We start from the raw sequence: 25788 nt of genomic DNA, 5'->3' as shown, positions 1-25788 counted from the left end.
TTATATTTGGTTAACTTCTTTTTTTTTTCCCTCTGTGAAACCCATGGTTGATGAAGTAGCTTAAACATACACAGAAATTCATATGAAAAGAAAGAGTTACAAATGAAATGTGACTGCAGAAAGGCACAGTAAAACCAGAGGCCTGATACTGCACTGAAAGCTGTTGTGCAGTGTAACAACACACCTGAATCATCAGGACGGGCTCCATTCTACTGGCAGACAGAATAAAAAATAAGTTTGTCAAGGATTCTGCGTTCCACCGCAAAGGGCTGATTTGCAGTTGAGATAAAAACAAAGATCGGTACTAAGAAAACAGCTTTTGGCACATATATTGTCTCTTCCAAAATATTTGCACTAAAATCTTTCGCTTAAGGATGTCAACAGAGCACCTGCAATATTCTTGGAAGAATAGTCTTTAAGTGTGTTTTAGAAAGAGAAACACCTTTCTGCTGTAAAAATCAACAGACCATGCTACATATCAGTATGCACATTTGAAATATCTTCCTAGTCATTCATTCTCTTTGATTTTACCAGAAAATATTCTGTTAAAAAAGAAGAAAAAAAGAAAGTTTCTCAAAGAATATCAATATTTTGACAGGGCAGGAGAAAAGGGAAAATTACATGATAAGGTTCAGGAACAGTAAAACGAAAGCACTTATACCATAAAAATACCTGCTCTTGTCAAACAAAGGAAATGTACTTATGGTTATTTAATAACCTCTTCCTCCTAATTCATAAAAAACTATAACTAAGCTAACTATATTTAAATCTTTGATATGCCTTTTAAAGTAATCTCTTTGCTTCCTTTTTTACTGAAAATAATCTCCATACTGATTGTAAAAAATTCAATATTTGTATAGGGATTAGACAAATTCAAAAGAAATGTAAAAAATGTTCCTCAGTGCTAAGAATGCTTTTATCTAGTAGATGTCTTTACAATTCAACAAAATATAACAAATTCATATGTAATTTACTATTAGAGAGGAAACTTGTTCCACTAGGCACTAAGGCTTACTTTTTTTTATAGGATTTGTCTTTGCTCTCCTGCCTTGAGTTCATCCTAAAGTGATTAGTTGTTCAAACTAATAATCCTTTCAAATTACACCTTTTTCCTAGTACAAACAAGGACTGAAAGGAAGATTGATTCCGAACATGGTATTCCCATATGAACAAACAAAACCACATCCACTTTCATTAAAAGTAAATGCCTATACATAGATACACTAACAAACATGTTGTCCACACATGCACTATATTTGCACACATGTACATAGACTACTGGTTGTATTGCTACCTCCCCAACCTGTAATCACAGAAACTTGGACTGTTGGAACACTTTTTCAGACCTATTTTGATGAGTCTGCAATTAAGTACACCTCTACGGACACTGCAGGTGTTTTGTTTCCTGTGAAAAAGTAATTTCGAACCCTACTTCGAACTTTTTTTTTATACTGGCTCGGAAGCTTACACTTTCCATCATATTAAGATTTCCCATTTAAATTTCAGAGAAAGGGTTTAGGACTTGACAGTGACAACCTTCTTTCATATAACTAGACCAACACAGTCGATGAGAGTTCGCACTTGAAATCAGAAAGCCCACCCAGGCCCAATTCAGATCCTTTATGCTTCTGTGTATGTTAAAAATACAATAAAAATACCATTTCTCTAAAATTAGAGGAAGAAAAAAATTCCTGTTTACAACCAAGTATTAATTTTCCATTCTGTGATATGATTAGGCACTTATTTATGCGTTGTCAGTTACAAACATGCAGAAAATGTAAAAGTTATTGAAAAAATTAAAGTCTGCTCCACTGTCTTGTAGGACTGTTGGTTCTCTAAGTGCTTTGAAATTATGATGTATGAGGTAGATGTTGCATATTAAATAAAGATATTTAAATTATAAAGCCCCCGTTAGTGAGAGCTGATGAATGTTAAATGTTACGAGCCACAAGGCTGTGGCATCCATCATATTCGTGTACTATCACAGGCAATGATGGAGCAGCCCCAGTGATGACAGATAGACTGCTAGATAGTTATCCCTTCTTTCCAGAGTCGCCAAGCAAGCCTTTCAACCCCTTTGGGGTCCCCCCCCCATTAAATTAGCAACTTTTTCTTCACCTTCTGGCTGAAAGCATCAATTCTTTCTTCACATGTAGAAGGTAGAAGAACAATTTAGTAAAGCGAGGAGAAAAGGAAAAGGAAGCAGTAGCCCTTTCCTCCGAAAGAGCTGCAAACTTCAATGACTAGAAACAAATATAAAATTGTGATCTTGTGAGAGAACAGCAATGAAACAGTAAGCACACAATAATGGCTTTTCTCTGCACTTAGATAAAAGCTGAATTTTTGATGTGCACAGTATATTTTCATAAAATTTTATATACTATGTTTTATACACTTATTGGCTATTCCATAATAATGTGTGTGCTAACAGTAAAATTGCTCTTAAATTTATGTGTGTTATTTATACGTTCCCACGTAACAATGCTTTTTGTTGTAAAAAATATTCTGTTTATTAATGTAACTTTACAACCACTGCATCCAAGATCCGTGGTAAATTAATGACATTTTTATTATTTTATAGTGTCATTAAATTTTTACTGATCACTCCATCAAACAGAAGCAATAAAGGCCATAATGCAAACTGGGACACTTAGATCAGGGGAGCAGGAAGGCATTCCATATAGTCTGAAGTAAACGGCTTGCTATAAATGATATTTATACCATCTTTAAGGATGTGAGAATACTTGGACAAGTTTGGCAAAACTGTTTCTGTAGTACAGTGGATTGTGTACTTAAATAACAGTTTACTTGCCAGCAAGACAAGTTTTTTTCAAACCATATGCGAGAAGATGACTGATTGCATCCATCTCTTGAAAAATAATATATGAAATGTAATAATACGCTGGGCACCCCTCCCTTCTGGATTACCAAGACTGATCCGACTATACCCATGCCTCAAATTATTTCAACATGCTTGCTTTTTCCACATCTGAAATGTATGCTTAGACTGAAATGGAAAATGGCATGCACGCTGATCGCTGTGTGAAAGATTTAAAATAGATATATATATGTATTTTTTTTGTAAACAAATACATTTTATTTAAGTAGATGTGTTTGGACAATGATGTAATAGCCTTTATTTCAATAGTCTAGCTTGGAAGCAGTTACCAACCTTCATTTAAAGAGCCAGTTTCTAGAAACTGAGTTAATTTGGGTCATTCACAGAAGCCGCAGAGCATATGCCTGAAGGGATATTATTTCTTTTGAGGACAGTACATCAGTTAGAATGACTACAAATAATTATGGCATGTTGTCTTTATATACCAAATACATTTCAATAGAGTTACTCCTTAATGAATGTTCTAGAGGCTTATTCGTAAACGTGACCTAGCCCACTTACCTACCATGGACAGGAAACAACAAGGAAAAAATTTCCCATATTCAAAACATCCAAAGGACTTTTTAAGCAAAACACAGAGAAAAATATTCACAATTTGAATACGGAGGAACTGTAAGACCTTTTTCTATCCTTGAAAGTCAAGATACAAATGTCCCAAACTTTTCACCTTCTTCTTCCTACTTTTTAACAGCTAGGGCTGAAAAGTTAAGTTACTCTCTGCTTAGAACCTTTTGCAACATCTTGGCACAGCAGGGATAATTACAAATTGACTTTCAGCCTTATCTACGGATATTTTAGTTATTATGGGTGGGAAGTTTAAACATTAACCTTATTACAACAATGTCAATCATCCTCCTGGTGTGCAGGCATGCAACTGCTGGAATTCTCTGGATGGCAAAGTAGATAAACACAATAGTCGCATTATTGTTACAACTAAAAGAAAAGCAGCCCCAGAGAAAGGCTTTTCATTTTACAGAACTTCATGATGAATATCTAGAAATTGTTTTCAACATCACAGCAGTGGGAGCTGCTCCAAGAAACCTGAGAAATTAAATGAGCAAAGTAGGTAAACTTATTGTAGAAATGCTGATATTTTAAGATATTACAAGATATAAAATGCATCTTTTCCAACCACTGATTTTCAGATTGCACGAATGAAAGATACGCCAATTTCCGTGATGTTGACGCATCCTGAGCTTATTTTATTTTTTATGTAGGTGAAATACCGAAATCCAACCATTTCACTGATATCAGAGTATAATCTCAAGAAGCAGATGAAGAGGGACAGCTCAGTGAATTCTCACCCCCACCCACTGCCATTTTCTGTTTTTGACGGCCCCTATATTGCTCATGAAGTGCTCCACTACTACTTTTGCATGAGAACATACGGAATACAATAGCATCCCTGCTGCAGTCTATAGACTTGCATTAAATGACGCCGCCCCAGAGCAGACAACCTGCTTGAAAAGATGGGGAGAGAGAGAAGCCATCAGGTCCCCTTTTAAAGATATTGTTCTGGCTTATAGCATATGTGAAAAGTAAGAGATTAAAAACTGTTACGAGGTAATTTACCCTAACATTACTTTGCTCGACCGGCACGCCTCAGCTGACTTCCATGTGACAGCATGACATGTGTAGGACCATCAAAAGCGGCAAACACACTGAAAGCTCTTGCCTACCAGCACTTCATAGGCATTGTCAGGATATGGGGCTTTCTTAAGACCTAGGCTCTGAAGTCAAACATGAGAATCTCAGCTTTGCTAAAATTTAAAGTGTCTAGAAAAAAGTCTGAAAACAGGAGCACTAAACGCTAAAAACTCATCAGATAAATAAATGCAAACCTAGACTGCCCGCTTTTAAATACCTTTTTTTACCTAATTATTTTGGAAGTCTGACTTCTGAGGCTCAGAAGATTGTGAGCCCCTGTTCGGAGGGAGGAGTTGCCATCCTGAGCTCTGAACACAAATAAGAAGCATTTAGATGAATCCCCTGATTATTGGTAGCATTCAGCACATACTAACACGTTAACAGACTTCAGGATGTTGAGGATTGCCTTAAAAAATAACAGTGTATAGATTTAAAACATATTTTTGGAGATTAAAAAAACAGATAGCCAATCTTTCCACCTAAGTAGCATCTTACGCCCTCCTAACCACGAATTATTGACACAACCTTAACTATTGCCGCACTTGGAGGCACTCCTAAACTATGGATCTGCCCTGGTTAGATTACTTTCAACAGGATTACTGCGCTTACTGAGCCCCCTTAACCAAATGCTTTATGTCTTTGTTCATATGGTTTTAATATGGTTTTAACCAATTGCAAAGTTATTTATAAGTTTGCAGCTCCCCAGTAGTTAGAGTTATGAAGCGTTCAGACTTAAGCATATCCAGTTGTGTGGTAACCCAACTACTGCTTTCATGCGGTTTCCAACTTTTTATTCATGCACAAAGGCATGATGCATGGCAGTATCTGAGAACTTTTGGATTAACTCTTTGTTTCAGCGGCAGATTCATACAGCAGTCTACAGTAAAATTACACATCAACCAAAATGTAGAGATTTTTGATTAAAAAAAAAAAAACGGACAAACTGTGGAATTCTACCTTAGAGTGATGATAAGTCACTTGCCCTTGTAAAAACAAAGGGACAATCAATTAAATTAATAGCTGGAAAATGAAAAGCAAACAAAAGAAGTTACTATTTTAAACGCTGTATAAGGCTGTAGAATTCACTAGAGGTCAGAAAGAGTCCAAAGCCTGGGCTGTCACTTGCTTTTAAGGAGCTGGATAATTTTATGACTGTTAATAACATTTGTAGTAACACATGCTAAGATAATCAAATCTCATGTTCCAGGGTGTAAACTGCTCTACTGTCGGGGTCAAAGAGAAATTCTCGCTTTCTCTCTGCTGCTCCCTTCCCTTCCCTCCCGACCAACATCCACAGATGATTAACTGGGAGCCTTCTAGGGAGAGAAGTTAATTTTCCTTTAGAACATCGGGTATCGCTCACTAGATTTAAGGAAGAACTGGCAAATGATGTAGACCAAATCTACGTACCTTGTAACTGTAAAGAATCTGAATGCAATCCTTTCAAAAACACATTTTCTTTTAACTATACACATATATGTGCATTTCTGAGAGACAGACAGACGAAAATCAACCCAAATGGTAATTAGCATACACTGCTATTAGGAAACAGCAGGATTGCTTTTTCTGTACCTTAAGCTGATTGGGCAAGCAACGCGGTTGTTACTCTCGGACTTTCGTAACAGCCTTTCCAACTTCTGTTTAGTTGCAAGGTAAATTCATAGGCACACAGCAAAAACAAGCTATTTTTCTGTAATAGACTAGACACTACAGAGGAATAATAACAGACATTTTGCTACGGTTCAGTTGACTTTAGCAGATGTTTGGACCTTGTCAGTAAAGGCCTCGCTTTCTCCAAGTATTTGAATAAAATGCATAAATGGAAATGACATAAAAGCATACAGAAGTACCTTTCCAAAACGTAGACTCAATGCCATGATTCTGTACACACCTCCGTGCATACTTCCCCAAAGTTTTCTGTTTGTGACTGAATTTCACCAAAAGTATTGTCATTCATTAGAAACACAACAGAATTTAGAAGATCAGAGATCTGGTTACTATCCTCAGATCTGTGAATCTCCTTTTCTCTTAATCATCTAGTAAAATATTCCAGGCTGGAAACACAGCTTCAGCAAAAAGCCACAGCAATATAACAACCAGCTAAACTATTCTAGGTTCAGCACAGCACAACAATTTTTTTGGAACGGGAAAAAAAAGGGAAGAAAAAAGTTACCAATTTCAATTTCATTGCGGTGTTCTGCAAACCTCAACAGCACAAAGCAAATTCAGCTGCCCTCCACATAAGTTTGAGAAAAGAGAGATCTGAAAAAAGTCAGAACACACACACACACACACACACACACACACACACACACACACACACACACACACGCCACTGGTCCAGCTTCTCCAGAACCAAGCTGATGCTCTTTTACAAACAAGAGAGAATACAAGTGCATGCAAACAGACACACGTAGATGTGCTGGATTTTAAACCTACAGAAGCTAAGAGACTCACAGCTGATGTTCTCACAGATACTTTAATTCTGTCATTTGAAGCGTGCCTTATGGTAGGCACACACCAGATTTTGTGACATAATGAAACAACACTGGAAAAATTATGATAAAAATGGACTACATGAGGCAATAATCAAACAGCATATTGCAATAAGTACACTCTTCCTACTCTAGATGTGGGTAATAGTTACAAGGGTTTAAAAACCACTATTTCAAATATTTTAAAAATTAAAGAATTAAAGTTTAGGAAAAAATCTGAACCTGAGTTTTGTGTATTTTATTGCCGAAATCTTTGAACATGAATAGTGTTGTATACTGTAAGCATAGATTCCAGTGCTTGCAGTAGGGTAAATAATGCCAGGGCCTTGGACCTGCAGCTAGCTAACTCAGATATTCTGCACGGGTCACTGGGGATACCTTCCCCTACCATTTATCTCAATAAGCAATGCAGACCCCTTGACATGGGTGCTCTATCCCATTTTCAGAAGACACCTGCAGTAGCTTAAATTAACGACGCAAAAGACGCTTGGGTCTTAAATGTCCATATTCATATTTAGAATGATAAATGCAATCAAGGCAGTTAACATAAACCCACCAAATGCTACTACGTTCACGTATATGCCCTGCCTTGTGCAGTGTGTAAACATATAATTGCATACCATGCATATATAGATTAAGTCGGCTTCTTCTGTATTTATCAATCTGATTTGTTCATTTTGTAGCATTCTGAAGTATTCTTTTTCAAGAATGCATTTTTTGATTGCTGCTATTACTCTATTTATACTCAGGCATTTTTTGTTCTGTTCAGAGAGAAAAGAAACATATCACTAAAGAATAAAGATGGGTGACAATGGAACAATGATAATAACATCATTATGCAGTGTTTTGCCTCTTGTACCCCCATCACTGCCATGTTTTTCTCTGATTATTTCAGCCTCAGGAAAATGTGCTGCTTACCGTTTATGTCAGGAAGGCAAGATTACTGTTTGCATGATTACAGTATCAAGTACGATGTACATAATGCCTGTGATGATATAGATGTACCCCTCAACTAGCTCCTGTCTTTAATCTTCATTCAATGGGAAAAAAGCCTGTAAGTTGCAAATCCTTGCTGCCTCATATAGGCCTCAATCTTGTCAGCTGTGGAGCACTTTTACTCCATTCCAGCAGAGTGCACAAGCACATGGATAGTTACTACTACACTCGATGGGAATACTTACATTAAGCTTGGACTAATGCACTCTGCTGAATCAGGGCCAAAGTGTTTAGCTCTTCCAGGTTCATACTGAATCTGAGAATAAAAACTAAACAACTTTTTTCCAGACTAATAAAGATACTTTTTCCTTCTTTTTGGAAGGAAACTCTTTTCTCCCTTTCAAGCAGAAGTCAGGCAAAGGGCATGCTTGCCTTTGAGCCAGGTAGGCCGATGGCCGTCTCGTGTGAAGAAGTATTCCTGTTTAGGAATAAAACAGTAGAAAACCAAGGACACAGTCCGGTAAGGACTGATGCAAGTGGGCAAGTTTTTGCATTAAGAATGACCAAGCAGAAGGCAAAGGAACAACTATCAGGCAAATGAAATGGCTACTGTCACTTAACGGCTATAATTACTTACTTATCTTTCTAATACAACAAGAACTAAGTTGCTTATAAATTGTTTTTAAATTTTGTACTGAAGGGGAAAATGGCCCAAACTGAATTTATGAACCCTATAAATTTATCAAAACAAAAAAATAAACAACTGATAAAAGAGGACAGATTCTACATCTGACATGTAAATGCAGGCAAATATGCACTTCCTGGGAACTGGGAGAGATTTACCTCTGAAGGAAGGAGTAACCCTTCCATGCAGAAAGTACAAATCAAAATAATGTAAGAGAGAAGGTATTTTATAAGGGTAACTGAAGGCTATGCATTTTTTTTCATGCAGCGTCTAGGAAACCTTACACCTGAAACCATCTTAAATGCAAAATGAATACCTACAGGCTGAAAAAATTATGTGGTTTTACTGCTGCAATATACAAAGACAAAACTGCTAGTCATCTATAGCTGATGCTACTGGCAAAAATCCACTCTCGAGCTTTTCATTTAAAGTAGAATGATTTTGTAAATCTTGTTTTGTTTTTATCATGAAAAGCTTGTTTCAAATTTCCCATATAAGATGTCTAATAAAGTACTCTTCAGCTCAGTGCAACAATGACAATTCAGAAAACGCTCTTATATCTTAACAAGCAATCTTGGATGGGAGTTTCAAAAGTAGTGGTTTCACCCACAGAGCGTATGAACCACTTTTGCCCACTTAAGACCTATTTTTACCTTGTTTTCCGTGAAAGCATAGACTGGCTCCTATGTACATCTCTCCTCATTTAAAATGAATTCTTTCTCCCTTTTCCCCTCTCCTCACCCACTCTGGAGGACATATATGGAAGAGTTCATGTGAGTCACTGAAGGAAAATCCCAACACCTCATGCCAGTGGAGGATATTTGCTCCACATGGTAATGTGAACAATTTGTGAAGAAAAGAATTTGCTGTCTCATACCTTCCTTACTCCTTTGTGTACTTGTACTTGTATTTTCTCGCTATGCCTTGCATGAAAGAGAACATTATTGTCCTGTGGAAGCAATGAATATTTTGGAGCTTTTTACTACTATATAGGCAGACAATCATAATAATAGCTACCACAGTGCTACAGTAGTATCCAAATCAGTTTAGAAAAGAAGTTGGTATCAGTATCTCCAGAGGCAGAGAGAAGGGAAATGATTACCTTTTGGTCACTCGGAAAGTCAATGATTAAGCTGAGACCCGAACCTGGGAGCTCTGGACGCCAGAGCAGCCCACTAGCTGCTATGCCACACTGCCTCAGCTATAAATCTCTTTGACGGATTTTTCAGTCATGGAACATTAAAGGCTCTGCTGTTGTCTAATGAACACGTTTAAAGAAAACAGTACAAACAAAAGCAAACGTAACACTTAAATTATCTGGGAAGTACAGCTTTGATGTCACACTTGGATAAAGGATTTCCTACTATAGACCTATGTACGCTTATACGTCCTGCAAAATATTTTAGCCAATACCACTAGCTGGCCTGCTGGCATCTATTTATGCCTGAAAAGGGAACATAATCAGTTTTAGTTGGTTAAGTACAATCTGAGCCAACTTTTATATTACAACCAAAAGCTTGGCAGAGCAGTACCAGTGGCAAGTAGCAGAAAATTGCTTACAGTGTTATTTGCCAGATTACTTGAATGATTTACATGGGGTTTTCAAGAGAGTTTGGAGTATTAAAAACTTAAGATTTGGCTAAGCCTTGGACTGTGGATTTTTGTTCCTAGTTGCAACATGATGCGCAGGAGAGGGTTATAATATAGTATGAACTGACTAAATGAAGCATTTTTTTAATATAAACCACCTGAAACATTTAGGAGCAGTTTAGTTTAAACTGTTAAGATATTCTTTTTAATTGAAGATTTGGAGACCCAATTGATTTAGATTAAATGCTCACCCTTACACATCCACTGAGTTTAAGATTCATGTTGACGTTGTACTAAATACAGCCATACAGTTTGTATTTCAGATAAATTGATCTGACTACAAGCCTCACTCTTTAGTTTGATTCTTACTCCAAGATAAATCAATATTTAATATCCCCTGCAACAGCCCCAGCAGATAATTTTAAACCTTTTCTCCATTCCATTAGGTTACCTTTAAAAAATCTTTATACGAGCCTTCACAGATGACTTTTGAAAAACTAGTTTATGAAAAGCAGCCTGAAATGCATTAATTCACGGGGAAGGTTTGTTTTTTTTTTTAATCTCGCTGCATTGTGCTGATTTCTAAATCCATCTCTGTTTAGCTAATTCTCCTGCTCAGCTAATTTGAAGAATAAATAAACACTTCCTGTAAACCTGTAACGCAGATTTTAAATATAAAGAAAAATACCCTTCTACAGCTAGCTAGCTGGATGGGACAGAAGTTATGCGAAGGGTGCGGCCTTCCACTGCTATACGCTGCAAAACCCCAAAAGCCGGCTGCCCGAGACGTTCCCCGAGCCCTCAGAAGATGGGTACTGCCCACGGCAGGCCCCAGGCCCCAGCCAGCCCCAGCACCCGCCCTGCTGCCACGCCGGCCAGGAGAGGTGGTGACAAGCAACAGGACCAGTCCAGGCCGGCAGTCGCTCGTGTCCCAGCCTCCAGTTTGAACCCTGATATCCACCGTGCGCTCCCTCTCCCCTCCCCAGCTGCCGCTCTGCTGGAGCAGCTAAGAAACAGGGAAAACATCTCTTCCCCCTCCCTCAAGCCTCTCCTACGGCTACGGGCCCCCGTGGGAGAGCAGCCTTTGATATCAGCAGAACGCAAGCAGCAAGGCTCAGGTTTGCCTCTTCTCAGGGTTTAGAAACAGAGACATAAGAGGAATTTCAAATGATTACACATTGGGAGAACTGAAAGGGATGTTGCCAAAAGGAAGGAAGAACTCCATACTCTGGAGCAATCAGGTCGCCTGCCCACCGTTCTCTCTGACTACGGGATCTTTACATTCCGATCTGTGTTTCTCCCTTGCTCTTATTCCCTATTGCGAGTTGTGTCACATTCACGGACGCTCTCTGCGCCGCCAAAGCTCTGTCCCGTCCCTTGCCCTCCAAACACACGGCCCACAGCCCTTTAACTGTTTGGATTTGGCTGCTTATGGGGTCATGCTGCAAACTCAGAGAAAGGTTTCAGCTTAAAGGGAGCGAGGGTTGCTTTCAAGGACACGTCACGTCACTTTTTCAGTACGGTTGTCCCAACAGTTATGTCCTTGAGGGCTGCAGCCTGGGACAGCAAAATGTAGGGCAGGGGCAGAGAACGAGTGCAGAGAACCTCTTTGCGCAGGAGGGGCAGCATGCGAAACCTGCTTAGCTCTTACTTTTAAAAACCTATCAAAATCTTCACGTCAGGAACTATACCTGCTTTGGTTTGGTTCAAAGCACAGCTTAAAAGGGTCTGATCCTAAATGAGTTCTTTCATCACCAACAAAATAGAAATATTAAAGAAAAATAATATGACTGATTAACTTATAGTGCAGCTTTCAATTTTATCTCTATTCTTCTGCTACCTCCAATCAATTGAAAACACATGATAAATTGTGTATTTTTTTTTTATGGAAAACGTTCAGCATTTTCCTTAGCTGTGAACTCAATTCAAAGGCAGATTTGCAGACAACAAGAATGCAGTTGTATACAGCACATACCCACTATACAGCAAAAATACATGAAAAAATAATATTCACTTTTTACCACAGAAGATATTAATGGGAATTTTACTATGGAAATTGTGTGCTATTTTAGGAATGAATGAAGATCTCACACACAACAGGAATATGCAGAGGTTCTGTTTTGATGATAAACAACATTTAGAAAAGTCCCAATAGCACCATGGAGGTAAGCAGCAGGGAAGAGTGGTACCGGCAGCAAAAGGAAAGGAGACCCTAGCTTGCAGTCCACTGCAAGCGCTGCAGGAAAATTTCCCCATCTCTCATGAAAAGAGAATGACAGAGACTTCCACTACCTAAACCCTAATTTGTATCACGTCAGGAGCATTCCTAATATCATAAGCACGGGAATCTCAGAACAGCTGGAGAATGAAAAAGCAATGTGGGTCCTGATTCAGAGGCACATGTGCTGAAATCCACCCTCAATGTAGCCAATGCTTTATGTTAGGACAGCTCAAAAGGGGTCCTGAAAAGGAAATCTGGGAGCTTTTTTCTCCCTTTACTGGATTCCACATGTTCTCATAAAAAATATTGCCAGGTAGGTACAGAAACATGGTGTGGATGGAGATAAAGGGAAATCACTTGATACACTACCTAAGCAAACAGTACACTTGCTCTCTTTCCCTTTGAGGATAATTCACGTATTCAGTACAAATTCCCCACACTGCAGTTCATTCCAATCGACCTGTCCACAGTGGTGAGCATATACCGAAAAACTACAGATGGCTTTTGCACTGAATGGAAAGAAAATCACAATAGCAGAGTATGCTGTTTAGTGCTGAGGAGTGGTAGGTGTCCCAGTCCATATATACAGTCATCCACAACTGTGAATATTAAGGAAAACATTCATCTAAGCATTTTTTCCAGGAAATCAAAATTGTATTAAATTTAACTCAGCCCTTTCCTTACAAAGGGAAAGAAAAAGCAAAGCTTGGGAGAAAGAGTGCGGGAGCGACACTTTGCAGGATAATCTCTTTTTTGAGTTTTTAAGTTTTAAGGTTTTTTTGAAAGGAAACAAGTAGCTGACTTACACTTCATTGATAAGATGTTTAACAGCCATCATGTACTGTGATCTGTAGCGCAATACCGGAGAATAAAACATAGGATTTAGGCAAAGAATAGCATGCAGGTAATCCCTTGATAAAGTGAAATCCCTCGGGAGGAAGAGTGCAGCCAGCCAACCTAATCTTATTCATGAGCATTCAAAGAGATTGACTGGCATCAGGCAAGGAACAGAGTTCTGGCAAGGAGCTGGCAACTGAATATGTTTTGGCAACCCCTGACAGAACAGGAATTTTTACAGCACATGATGTGTCACTGACTCACTTTGTGTACCGGTCTAATGCATACCCTCCCCGTGATGGCTCCTATTCACACTGGCATCTGAAATGTAGCAAAGAGTGTTCCTGTGCTTTAGAAATGGAAGGAAACTAGCATGTAAAAGTAGGATGCACTAAGCAAGAATCAATCAATCTATCTATCTATCTAAAAAGATAGTTCATGTGAATAGTAGCCTTATAATGAAATTGTCACTTAGCAATTTAACCTTTAACCCTGGGATGCAAAGAAAATGGCCATGTGCTCAGAATGCATCCATTGCCTGCTATCTCAAGAAGCTTTTGGCAAGGTAACAGTGAAAGCACACACACAGCTACATGAGCAACACAGGTCTGACATTAAACCACAAGTGTCCACTTCTCTTCCTGGCTGTTTAACAAATTGCTTTGGAATGGGTGGAGGTGAAGAGGAGATCCTTCTAAAACCTTGTCCCAGGGTTCTCCCTCAGTTAATGAATGTCAGCACGTGGCAGAGAACAGAAACTTGATATGTTTTTCCAGCCTTTCTTATGGAAGCATTTGCAACATGTTAGAGGCCACAGGCAGAAAAGTGAAATACTGAGAAATTAATGTTGTCTGTAGATTTTCAGGATGTAAGCTGGGCAATTGCAGCTTGTGGGTTAGGCATACTTTAGGTTTTAAATAGTGTTATAACAGCTTAGTATGACTTGAGCATGATTTTAGTACGAGTAATCTGATGCTGAAGATCATTTATTACCCTGTTACACATTCCCAGTTGAGATAGGCCTGTTTACGGAGTTAGCATTACGTGACTACAGATGGGCAAGCTATGCACAGAGAACAATTTATCCAACAAATATAGTCCTTCTTATCTTTTCAAACTATTCCTGGAGGATCAGCAATTTCTGTATGTGTATGAGTAACTTATAAGCATTCAAACAATCTAACCTGTGAGATATGCGTGAACTATTCACTTAAACACTCAATAGTTTGCTCCTTGTGGTTTATGCTCTAGTTGGTCACCTAAGACAAATTACATTGTTTTTATGCCTGACTTCATGATAATAGCTTAACATTGCCTTAAACTATCCGGAAAGAGCAACTGGGAATTCCGTCAGCCAGCAGACCTCCCAGGCAGCAGAAAGCCTTTACTTGCAGCTATCAGCTCCTGCACCCATTACCTTCATCGCCTTGGAAAGAGAGATGAGCCTTCCTCTGGCACAGCACAGGTAAGAAAAAGATGGCAGCGGTGAGACACAGTGTAGCAAGGTCTGCAAGATCCCTAGGTTAAATTGTCACAGAGCTCACAGAGCCTCTGCAAAGATCTGTAATTCGCCTCAGCACTGTTCCCCGGGCTGGACGAGCTGCCTGCTTCTCCGCTCCTCATTTGGTCAGCACCGAGTTTGGAGTGGGTGTGGAATCAAAGCCTCCGTTTTTATGAGCAGGGGGCGAGCAATTTGGGCATAAACAGCAAATGTCTGTAATTGTGCACAAATGTCCATGTTCATATGCAAATACACCCATAGAAATAAAAATCCGTTTGCCTGAATATTTGTGAAAAGAAAACAAAGGAAGGAATAAGCATGGCCAAATTCCATTAATCAGATTTCAAACAAACATTTGCAAGTACCGTTTTGCATGGATTGCTCAAGTCTTTTCATGAGATGAAAGGAGATCATTTTACCTGCTAACATGCTTATTCTTTTGTTTGAAGCAAAACAGTTAAGCATGCACAAAATAGAGTATAAACTCACAAACAGGCACCAGAGCAAATATCCTACCACAACAACGAGTGTATTTCAATTTGTCATACCTATCGATGCAGCCTAATGATACCTGAGAAACAGGAGACATCTTTAAATTTACACAGTAACGAAGTATCACGCAAAGTAATCCCAATTTATCCATGCTGTACTTAATCTATTGCAATTAATGGAGTTACACTGGCAATGCATTTGATATTGTGCATTTTACTTAAAGGAATACACGGAGAGAGCCTGGAAATAAATGGCAATAACTTTTGTGGATGTCGGGGCTTGTATCTAAGTGTGAAATAATATGCAAATGTATTCTGTAGTTCTCAAGACAATTGAAGAAGTGATATGATAGGATTCTGCAGCTGCCATTCTGACTCACAATTTAAATCAATGAATATAGTCCTGTCCCAGAGAATTAATGTTCCAACAGTAATTCTCAACCTATCTTTATCTTTTTGTGGAGAAGCATAATAAAAACATGGAATACATTTCACTGTATGTCTGCAAACTCTTGAGTAGCTTAGGAAACCGACTGCACATAAGCAGATACAATCACAATGCTGTTACAGTCATCACAAAGATACAATCCTTTATGGCAGAACACTGTCCTCCGGGAAAAATTATCCTCATTGGTTTGTGCAAATTTTTCAACATTCACCTCCGGGACCCATCTTAATCTAATTCTGCCCCTTCGGGATTTTTTTCTGCTCCAAGATTTAAGGTAGAAGACCAAAACAGGACAAAGCTTTTATCCTTTCTACAGGAAATACTCCATGTGAGGGGAAAAGCAGTGTATTCCGCATCTTTTTTATGCTGGAACGGAGACAGAACAAAGGGGCCAAACACTTACTATTGCTATTATCATCATCATCATTATTATTAATGAGGTTTTAAACCTGCAGCTAGGTAACCCTTCAACTGGCCTTGACAATAGAAATCAAAAGAACATAGTTGTGTTCAGCCACCATCCAAATATAGTTAAATACAAGTTGTGGCAAAAACTCTATTAGCCAATATTCAAATGCAAAACTAGTAATAAAGAGCAAAAGAATGTGTGGGTTTCTTTTCCTGAAAATAATATTTTAGTGTCAAAGGCTGTTGCAATTGAACTGGAAGCATAAAAAATTGAAAATGTTACCTAATATAGGAAATTTCTTCAATATATAGTGAATAAATATATAGTTACTCAAATAGTAGAGTTTCATATATGTTCCTTATGCTTAGGTGCATTTTCTTACATTTGTACTTACTCACTACTGAACTGCATAAACTACTTTTAATGAATTATGGTCCAACACAGTGCTCCAGACTTTCCAAAGTTTGCATTCTGTTCACTTAATTAATCGACTTTGATAATTTAACCAAGAGACAAATAATTTAGATTTTATTTTAAATCAGCTTCCATGTAGTTCGGGGGAATGAGCATTTAACTGCATTTTTAATATATGGAGCACGAATGCACAAACTACCAACTTTGTCAAGACAATTTTGGAAAGTACTGAAGTTGGTCAAAAGGCTTAACGTAAAGGTCTGCACAGTAAATCCTTCCATAGGTGCAAATCTGGAGCCACAGTAGGTCACAGCCAAAGATAATTTATCTTATGCAATTTAGGTGACCTATACATGCCAGGGATTTTGCAGTATTTCTTTGTGTCTTTTCACTGTCAGTTCCACTGTTCGAGGGAATATGTACTTTTAATGTGTAAATTTCAAATACATTATTTTTTGTCTTTCTATTTTTTGTCTTTTCTTTTCCATAGCCCAAAAAAGTAAATCTGAAAGAAATTTCAGTAGGTATATTAGCAGGCTTGAGTATAAATATTTAGGTGTAAATAGGGGCAGCAACTGAGTAATAGCATGTCATCAATTAAAGCCTGAATCACAACGTTATGTACAGACAGGGAAAGTTAACATTTCATGTGCAGCTTTAATATATCTCGCTCTCGAGTTTGAGCAACAGACTTGACAAGATTTCATACCCACAACCTTCCGTACCTGGTTCCCATTATAAAGCTGGCCTTGATAATGGAGCTGTGTTCTTACGGAGAGGCTAACGTTAGCAATGGCCCTTTCCTCTCGTAACGCTTACAGCAGTCTGAGCACCGTGCTACGCTGCATTTGCCCCTTCTGTGCATCTGCAGTTACAGCTTCCATCACCCTCCTCACCGAATACACAGTTAGAGATCAAGTAAAATACTTCCCTAAGTATAGGTACGATTTCTAAGCCTGATTTTATTTCCTATGACACCTACAAAAGCCAGTGATACAGTGCAGACCTCAGTGTTAAACCGAAAGTCAGATTTTTGTTTGTTTTTAATAGAAACATTTCTCTTCCAAAGAATGGTTGGAGACTCAGGGATCACTTTTTCTTCCCCGAGATGCTCTGTTTTGAATTTCATTTAAAATGCATTTCAAAGTTCTAATTGTAAAGATAAATTCACTGCAACGCTTCTGCGTGTCTGAGGGATATTAAAATCATTCAGCTATTCGAAGATGCATCTAATTCCTGATCAGGCCTCAGAATAAAAACAAAAAAAAAACCCCAAAAACAAGGCCCACTGTGCCCTATTGTTATCTTATAAATACACTGATTAAGAAAACCAATGCAAGCACATATGACAATGAAATTCATATAAAAGCTACAATCAACACCTTGCACATCTCAGAAAAATAACAGGGAATTCCTCGGCATGACATGCTGCCTAGGAAGCCCAGTCATAACACAGACAATACACCCTGCCAAAAAAAGTTGCTTAGAATTGTTATGGGTTTTTTCACTTATTGTTACAAAATAGTATTGATTTCATGCCTTATCTCATCATGCAAATGCAAATACTGAAATCAACAGCATAAATAAGCAGAATTTCTCCAGCTACAAAGCTATGTATTTGAAGTCCAGTATGTTTTCCAGTTCTAATAAAAGGGGGCAGTATTACATCAGCTGAAATTCTGAATTGCCCAAAAAATCATAAAAAGTGCTGGAGAAGGATACAAAGCTACCGAATTTCACTGAAAATAGACTACTGCTGTACAGACGCTCACAGTGCCACTGGTCTGCCCAGGGATAAAATTTTCAGAGCTACCTCAGCGCGACTTAGGCTCCTACAACATAGGTACTTCAGAAAATTTTTATTTGAGTCACTAATCATTTTCTTTCACAATTATTAAGGAAACACTAATACAAAATGAAGGCACATTTTTCATCTAGCTAGAAAAAGTGCTAAGTCTTAAAAAAATAAAATTGTAAAATATTGCAGTTTCAATAAAAAAATAGAATAAAATAATTCTATATTTAGGGTTTTTTTTTTTACATAAAATTTCTTAGAACAAAATTTAACAGCACAGGATTTTCAAACTTCTCAGCTTAGATCCAAATCCATATTCATACACCTACCATAAAAATAATGGATTTCAAAGCATGGACCACTAAATAGCCTTTCAGCAGAAACACTGGGCATTCAACATTATTAAAAATGAGGAAACTTATATTAAAGTGCTCAAATACTGCCTTAGGAAGTTAACTTTAAACACTCAATATAAAAAAATCTTTCTTTACATGTTATTTACAGCCACAAGCAGATTACTAAATTGGTCAAATTCACCATAAAGTATCAAGGACTGTTGTGATACAAGAATTATAAGGACCGCTGGGACTGGTATTTTAAAGTTTTCCCAATTCTGGGCATTTTATTTTGACAAGTCATTTATCTGTTATAAAACGATGGGCCTGCAAAGAGGGTCTCTGCGGGCAATGTGGGGACACCTCCTAGGTCTCAGAAACTCCCCAGGGGAAGACACGTCGGCTGAGCCGAATGACCTGTAACGGAGAAACAGTTTTCCAGCTGCAGTGTCTCTTTGTGGAAATAAGGTTCTTCATTAGACAGAAGGAATACACACCCACTGAGTTGAGTAAACTGCCTATATTCTTGCGAGACCACGCTAACAGCTCCTTAACTACATCACTGTCATTCTCTTTTTTTCTATATGGTTCCAGATTTTCTATTTTAAAATTTAGAAATATATACTTATACTGAAATTAAATTTAAACTTAAATATAAATGTCTGGGAGGCACCTTCCTTAAACTGCAGGTGAGAACAGAATTTGGCACAATGACTCTCAAGACAATATCTTAATAAAAGTGATAACTTTGTAAAACTAATCATTTGCTATTGATACTGCTATCCATTTATTTGGCCTGACTGTGACATATTTGCCCTTTAATTGCAAGTGGAATTAAGGGTTAATTAAGAGAAATAACGATTTAATCGAATATGCTCACAGTTTCTGTTATCTCTTTCCCTGTAGGCCGAAATATAAGTATTGACCTCTTATTTACTAGTTAAACTAACGATTCTTCTATAAGTAACTAAAATAACAAAAAAAAGGCTATAGGGAGATTTTCTTAAAAGATAAGAGCAAAAGAGAATCGATCAGTTCTTGCCTGTCTAAAGCACTCATTTATGATGATTTATAAAAATCTGCAAGGCCCTTATGACCAATTTGCTCATGTTCAAGATTTAAGGATAATCATGAGTATTTTCAGTGAAAGGAGGAAAGAAAATAGAATGCAGAAGAAGTATTTTCTTAACTTTTTTTTTTTTTTTTTAACGGAGTTGAGAAATGACTAATAAGAAGGATAGCTGGTGCTTCTCTCAGCCATTCTTTGGGAAGCAGCCGGCACTTGCAGAACAGACACTGAGTCTCCTCCTGCCGCTGCAGTTCTGTCTGCAATACTGAATGTAGGAGGAGAAAAAAGCTGGTAAGAAACTGCCGGTAACATCATCCAGTACTTTTGGCATTTAGAAAAAAGTAATACAATGAGGGAGTCACTGCAGGTCTGCAGGCAGTCGAAAGGAGATTATGCATGACTAGTAACTTTTTCTACAAAGACTTCCTGAAGTGTTTTTTTTTATCAGGCCAAGTTTGCACGCATGTGCAGTGCCTTCATATAAATGATGAAGCGTAGCAGCTCCAGAGGAGTTGTTACACTCTATTGTGTCAATAATCCACATATTTAACAGTCCCTAAATACAGCAGACCATAACACCTCCGAAGGGGTCGTTATGGTTTATCAAGTCAAATTGAAGTGCCTAAATATGGATTTGATCAATAGACTGTAACATCTCCAAGGGTAAATAATATATGTTTTTAAGAATGTACACATTTTGCACATACGAGTGTGGTCTACAGTGGGATAAATGATGTAGATTCAGCTTGTAATAACTCTGATTTAGAAATAAGAAAGGAATAAAAGGCTCATTATAAGAGGTGCTAAAGTACCGTAATTTCCAGGAAGTTGGTGATGACTCATGTAATATCTTTTAGTGTCTAATTTTGGTTTCCTACTGCAAATATACAGTTGCCTGATAGTCTAAAAAACAGTGGGAACGGAATATAAATGTAAAAATTTTCTATCAAATTCTGTTTCCTCTCATCTCAATGAATATGCTTCATGCGTAGGGAAATTGGTGTGGGGGGTGTCCTTGAGTCTAGCACGTATGTTAAGCATAGTTATCTAGTGGATATATGCTCTGTCCTGACCTCATATATTTTCCTCCAATGCACAGTAACACATTTCTGCCTATATTTTTTCTACAAAGATTTTCTGAAGTGTTTTTTGTCAGTGTTTTCATGCTTTATACACAAAAAATGATAAGATCTGACCCTTTTAAATACGTTACATATTTTATAAATTATATAGCATCTTCAGGTTCATTTAAAGCTCTAAATCAAAGCAAATTTCCAAGGCAATCATCCTAGTTTGAAATACTAAAATAAATACAAGTAGCTCTAGTAATGCAAATTCTGTTTAAGTACTTTCATGAACTCATTTTTGCTAAAGGTAACCATGGCTTGACTGGAAAAAAGTCATATCCTCTGAGCAAAGCCGATCGTCGTATGATTTTGCTTTTGCTTATACCACACAAACTGAGCTCTGTACGCTATTTTCTGAATTTTCTGAATTCCCTCCCCTTCACGGATGTTTCTCTTTACTCTCTGAAACCACTGACACTGTTTCCTCTTTGCTTTCCTCAGTTCGCCTACACCTGATTAGCACCAGGAATAGCAGAAAAAGCCAGCTCTGCTACAGTAACTTTATCCCCTGTTTGCACAAACTAAAATAACTGCATAAATGTAGATGTTTACAAAATGGTATTGTCTTAAAAGCATAGTCAATCCTTAATGCTTTATCACATCATAAAGTTTGTCGGTGCCAGAGTCCAGCATGCTTTTGTTTTGCTCTTTCTGATGCGTGAATCTCTGTGACCACTTTTAGAGCTTTGTAGATTTTTTTTTTTTAATAGCAGAATACGAACACGGGCAATTTTTAATTCCATGACTCTAACCAAACACAAAGTGTTCAGAGATTTAAATGACACATTTTCAGGAAGGCCTGGGCTCAGGCTTTGAAGCTATATACATAATTTTGTAAGCGTAATCATTTGCACAGCAAACTATTACCAGCCATCTGAACTTGAAGACCAGTAAGTGACCAGAACTCAACAGCTTTTTTTTTTTAAACCAGCTGCAGGCAATTAATTTGTCATCTTTTTCTGGTGCTGGCTTCTAGCTACTCATTTATACAAGTCTAATTACCTGAAGCCGATTTCTGAAAATTTGGTTCTGAAAACATAGGTTCCTGATTCTTCAAAAGAAGCCAATCCAAAACGGCAACTACGTTATCAAAGCTTCAGTGGGGTTATGACAGAAACAATACACTGTCTTCTTGGCACACAATTATTGCAAAATTATGTTTCTGTTTTTGAAGTGATCTATCATCCTCTTTTGATCAGCCTGCCCATCATTTTCATAGTAAAAAGAATGTATCACCAATGTAAAAATCAAAATGGGGGAGAATAAAGGGGGAAAAAAGTATTCTAGAATGCTATTTGTGCAAAGTATAATTCTGTTTTTCCTGTATTTTATACTTCCTATAAAATACAAACACACTCCCTCAGTATTCATGACTCTAAATTAATTATTTTATTTTATTTAGAGCAGAGAGTGGGGACATGTCATCATGTAAAAAGACTCATTTATATGCCAGTCTTTTGTAAACCCTGCCCTTCTTGCAACTACAGAATGACAAACTAACATACCAAAGGTAAAAATTGAGTATATCCTACAACTTTTTCCTGCCTTAATGGCTCACTCTCTAAATACAGTAAATAAAACACGTGAGATTATGTAAGGACACCGAGAGATTTAAAAACATATTTCTTTGCTGCCATTTTATTCTTAAGAGTTTGGAAATTGCCAGTGCTATGCAGAAAATTCTCCCCCAAAACGATGGCATTAGAGAATTTATATTTATATGCATATGTTTATATTTTTAAAGGCTTCCCACTGACTCTGCTAAATTTGCAAGTAAAAAGATTTTCTTTTCTCTGACTGCCAAATGTGCAACCTCACCCTGGAACCTGTAAGTCAATCTCTTTTGTTCCTACATGCAGTTGTGTATTGCTGTTAACCTGCATAGCAAAGAAATTCCAGATCATTCGCTGAAATCTTTACTGACTTTGCTATAAAAGGTGAAAGAGGATATAGAAACTTATTATATCCAACACATAACGTAAAGGTGGTACTGAAAATTCTCAGGGAGCAGATCTGATAAGTAAGTGGATGCCATTTTTATACTTACTTTTCAAAGTCGAATCAAATGTTAAGAATTCCTTTAATAGCCCTTACAGTGTATCAGGTATTTTTAAATGTCAAGCCACTGAAACTCATAACATACATTTTAAAATAAGCATTATTTTATAAACTCTTAATACTGATCATAGGTGTGACATTTATTTTATTTTTATAACTTGAGCTTTGGTACCCTACCTCTCAGATAAACACTGACTTTTCAATTAGAGTTTTGCCTGAATATAGCCTACTTGATCAATTATTAATTTCCATGTTTTTCATAGTATCCGTCTGTATTAAGTGAGTTTTAAATGCTGCCATTTAAACTAGCACTAGCAAAAATACTTCTTCCTTTCTAGTTAAATGGAACGTCCAATAAGTATCGTAGTATATAATTGATTTTGTGTCAGTGGTGGAAAATAACTTGTATGCTGTATTTTTTGCAGGATAAGCCACCCCTAGGGAAGCCAACAGAACAGCATTCTGCATCAAAAGGGCTGCCTTATAAGGCTCAGCCAATTACATGATTCAGTGTTCACTGGCTCAGACATACACACAGGGATCTGCTCCCCGAGCAGATCTCCCAGACCTTGCAAAGGCCACAGAGCAGGACTACACGGATATAAAGAATTCTCCAAGAGAACTCTTTTTCCTCTGTGCAGTCCTTCAGTGTATGTGATAAAAACCGCTCCTCACCTTCAGTGTATGATTGTGCTATTTTGTAAACTGAACGCTGCCTTGCTCAGTCCAGTGCTGGCCATGCACTCTCTCCACTTTCCCTCATTTACCATTTTATTGTGGGACCCCATTTCCTTTTTACTGTTTGGAAACTACAGCCAAGATTCAACAAAGAATTTTGGCCCCTAGTTTCCCATTGAAGCCAAGAGCCAAAAGCACTATTTTGAGCCTAAATACCTTGTCGAATCTGAGTCACAGATTCGAGCACACCCATATATGTTCAATAGCATTGTACTCCTCAACCATACTAATACACAAACAGCGTTTCTGTCATATTCGTCAATCCAATCATCCTCCAAAGCACAATTCAAAATCTAATGACCACAAACCATGCTAGCTTCACCCAATTATTTTCCACAATGTCACATGCATGTTTAACCATGTGTAGTGCATAGGACTGGTCTTTTGAACGCTGTCACGTAAAGGTAGAGAAGTTTGTGGCACAGCACTCTGAAGTGACAAGCTATATTTAATGTAAAAGCTGTAAATTTTATATAAAATAAGAAAAAAGAATAAGAAAATAAGAAAAAATAAGAAAAAAGAATGAATGGCAGACAGCGTGGCAATGGGAGACATTACCTTTTCATTCCTGCAGTTGTTTAGACCCATGTTATTCATGGAGGGCAATTTTCCATCAACACCATGCGGCTGCTGTTGCTGCTGCTGCTCCCTTTGGATCTGCTCTCTCATTTTTCGAGCCTCCTGAATGGCTTTCATTACTGTGTCCTGGTCCCCAAATAGGGCAGGTGAGTTAAGACTGGAAAGGATATCTATAAACAGAGAACACACTTTATTTAGGCAATCATCATCCAAATCAGAATTGAGCTCTCATCCTCTTAGAGCTGACTAACTTCTGCAGAAGGAGGAGGAGGAGTGACAATTGTTGTCTTTTTGAAGGCTGAATTAATCTATAGACTTGACTGATAAGCCTGTGCACTGGTTTTGCTGCACTTAGTGTGCCCTTTTGTGGACTTGGTTTTTTTCAGCCACTGAGGCCTTGACATTGCTGATACGTAGCAACAGAGCTGTGGACTCAAAGCTTAAGGTTAAATATGTTTAACATAACACTAGTCTGAAACTTAAGTGGGCAGCCTTTGAAATTTTAAGAGAGAAAAAAGGAACAAAGGAGGAGAAAGAAATCTTATTTACTTGGCCATGGAAGTATATGTCAATTTTTAGAATTTCTTTATCAAAAGGTAACCATCACTCTGTATATTCAATTTCCAATTTCAAAAAGAACATCTACAGTTAATAGCAGGGGACAGAGCATGTCATCACCTTAACATGAGTCTAAAGCTATACATCAGTGGAGAGAAAATATTTATTTTCTTTCTATTACACACTCTGGACAAAAATAGAACCTTTTAAACATACAGTAAACTCAAATGAAACATTTCCTTGGCATCTTAAAACGCATCTTAGAGGTAAAGATTAGTACCCCAGATACACTTTTTGATTTTAGACCAAAAGACAACAATTATTTGGTGATTGGTAGTTTTGTGTTGCTATGGGGAACCTTTAACGTGATCCACCTGTACTTACATGGGAGTTTCCATTATAAAGAACATGGATATATCTGTGGAGAAAGAGATATATATATAGACATATATCCATCTATCTATATATATCTATATCATGGATATACCTGCTGCCTAGGAACTTTGAGCAATCATGCCTGATAAGCAAATGTCTTTTATAAAAGCTCTAGTGTGAACTGTGAACACTCCTAGTAACGCTAAAAAAATATAACAAACAGGCTAAGACTTGGAATTCTGCAAGCTAATTTTCCTACATGCTTCAATTCTTTTGATTCCATTGCAGTTCAGCTAAGCAATATATAGCGAATTGCAACCTCAAAGGACTCTAAATTATTTTAAAATCAAAAACGTTAGGATTTAGGGCAGTTGTTTTAGTATTGCAGTGTAGAGGAGAACAGAGGTGATAAAACTGTGACGTTTCTGTCAGAACTGGAGCACTCCTCATAATAACTTCATGTTAGGGAGCAACAGTTGCTCTTCTTGGGCATGAGTTAGCCACCTCAGTTCCCTTCTGGAGCCTAAGTGAGTTGCAAACAAAGTTTGTCTGACTTACAATGAGATTTAGACTCCCAATCA

General features: G+C 37.7%; 1 protein-coding gene across 19 annotated transcripts in view; it reads right to left on the bottom strand.

The window, feature by feature from the left end:
- Positions 1-25788, bottom strand: part of SOX6 (SRY-box transcription factor 6) — a 380365-nt gene that overhangs the window by 33285 nt on the left and 321292 nt on the right. For all 19 annotated transcript variants that reach the window (XM_068944941.1, XM_068944948.1, XM_068944953.1 and 16 more), the window contains one exon: positions 24254-24444. In XM_068944941.1, coding sequence (XP_068801042.1) covers positions 24254-24444 — 191 coding nt within the window. The remainder of the gene's footprint in view (positions 1-24253; positions 24445-25788) is intronic.

Source organism: Struthio camelus, chromosome 5 (assembly GCF_040807025.1).
Source record: "Struthio camelus isolate bStrCam1 chromosome 5, bStrCam1.hap1, whole genome shotgun sequence".
NCBI classification, from domain to species: Eukaryota; Metazoa; Chordata; class Aves; order Struthioniformes; family Struthionidae; genus Struthio; species Struthio camelus.
This window is presented reverse-complemented; position numbering and strand designations above follow the sequence as displayed.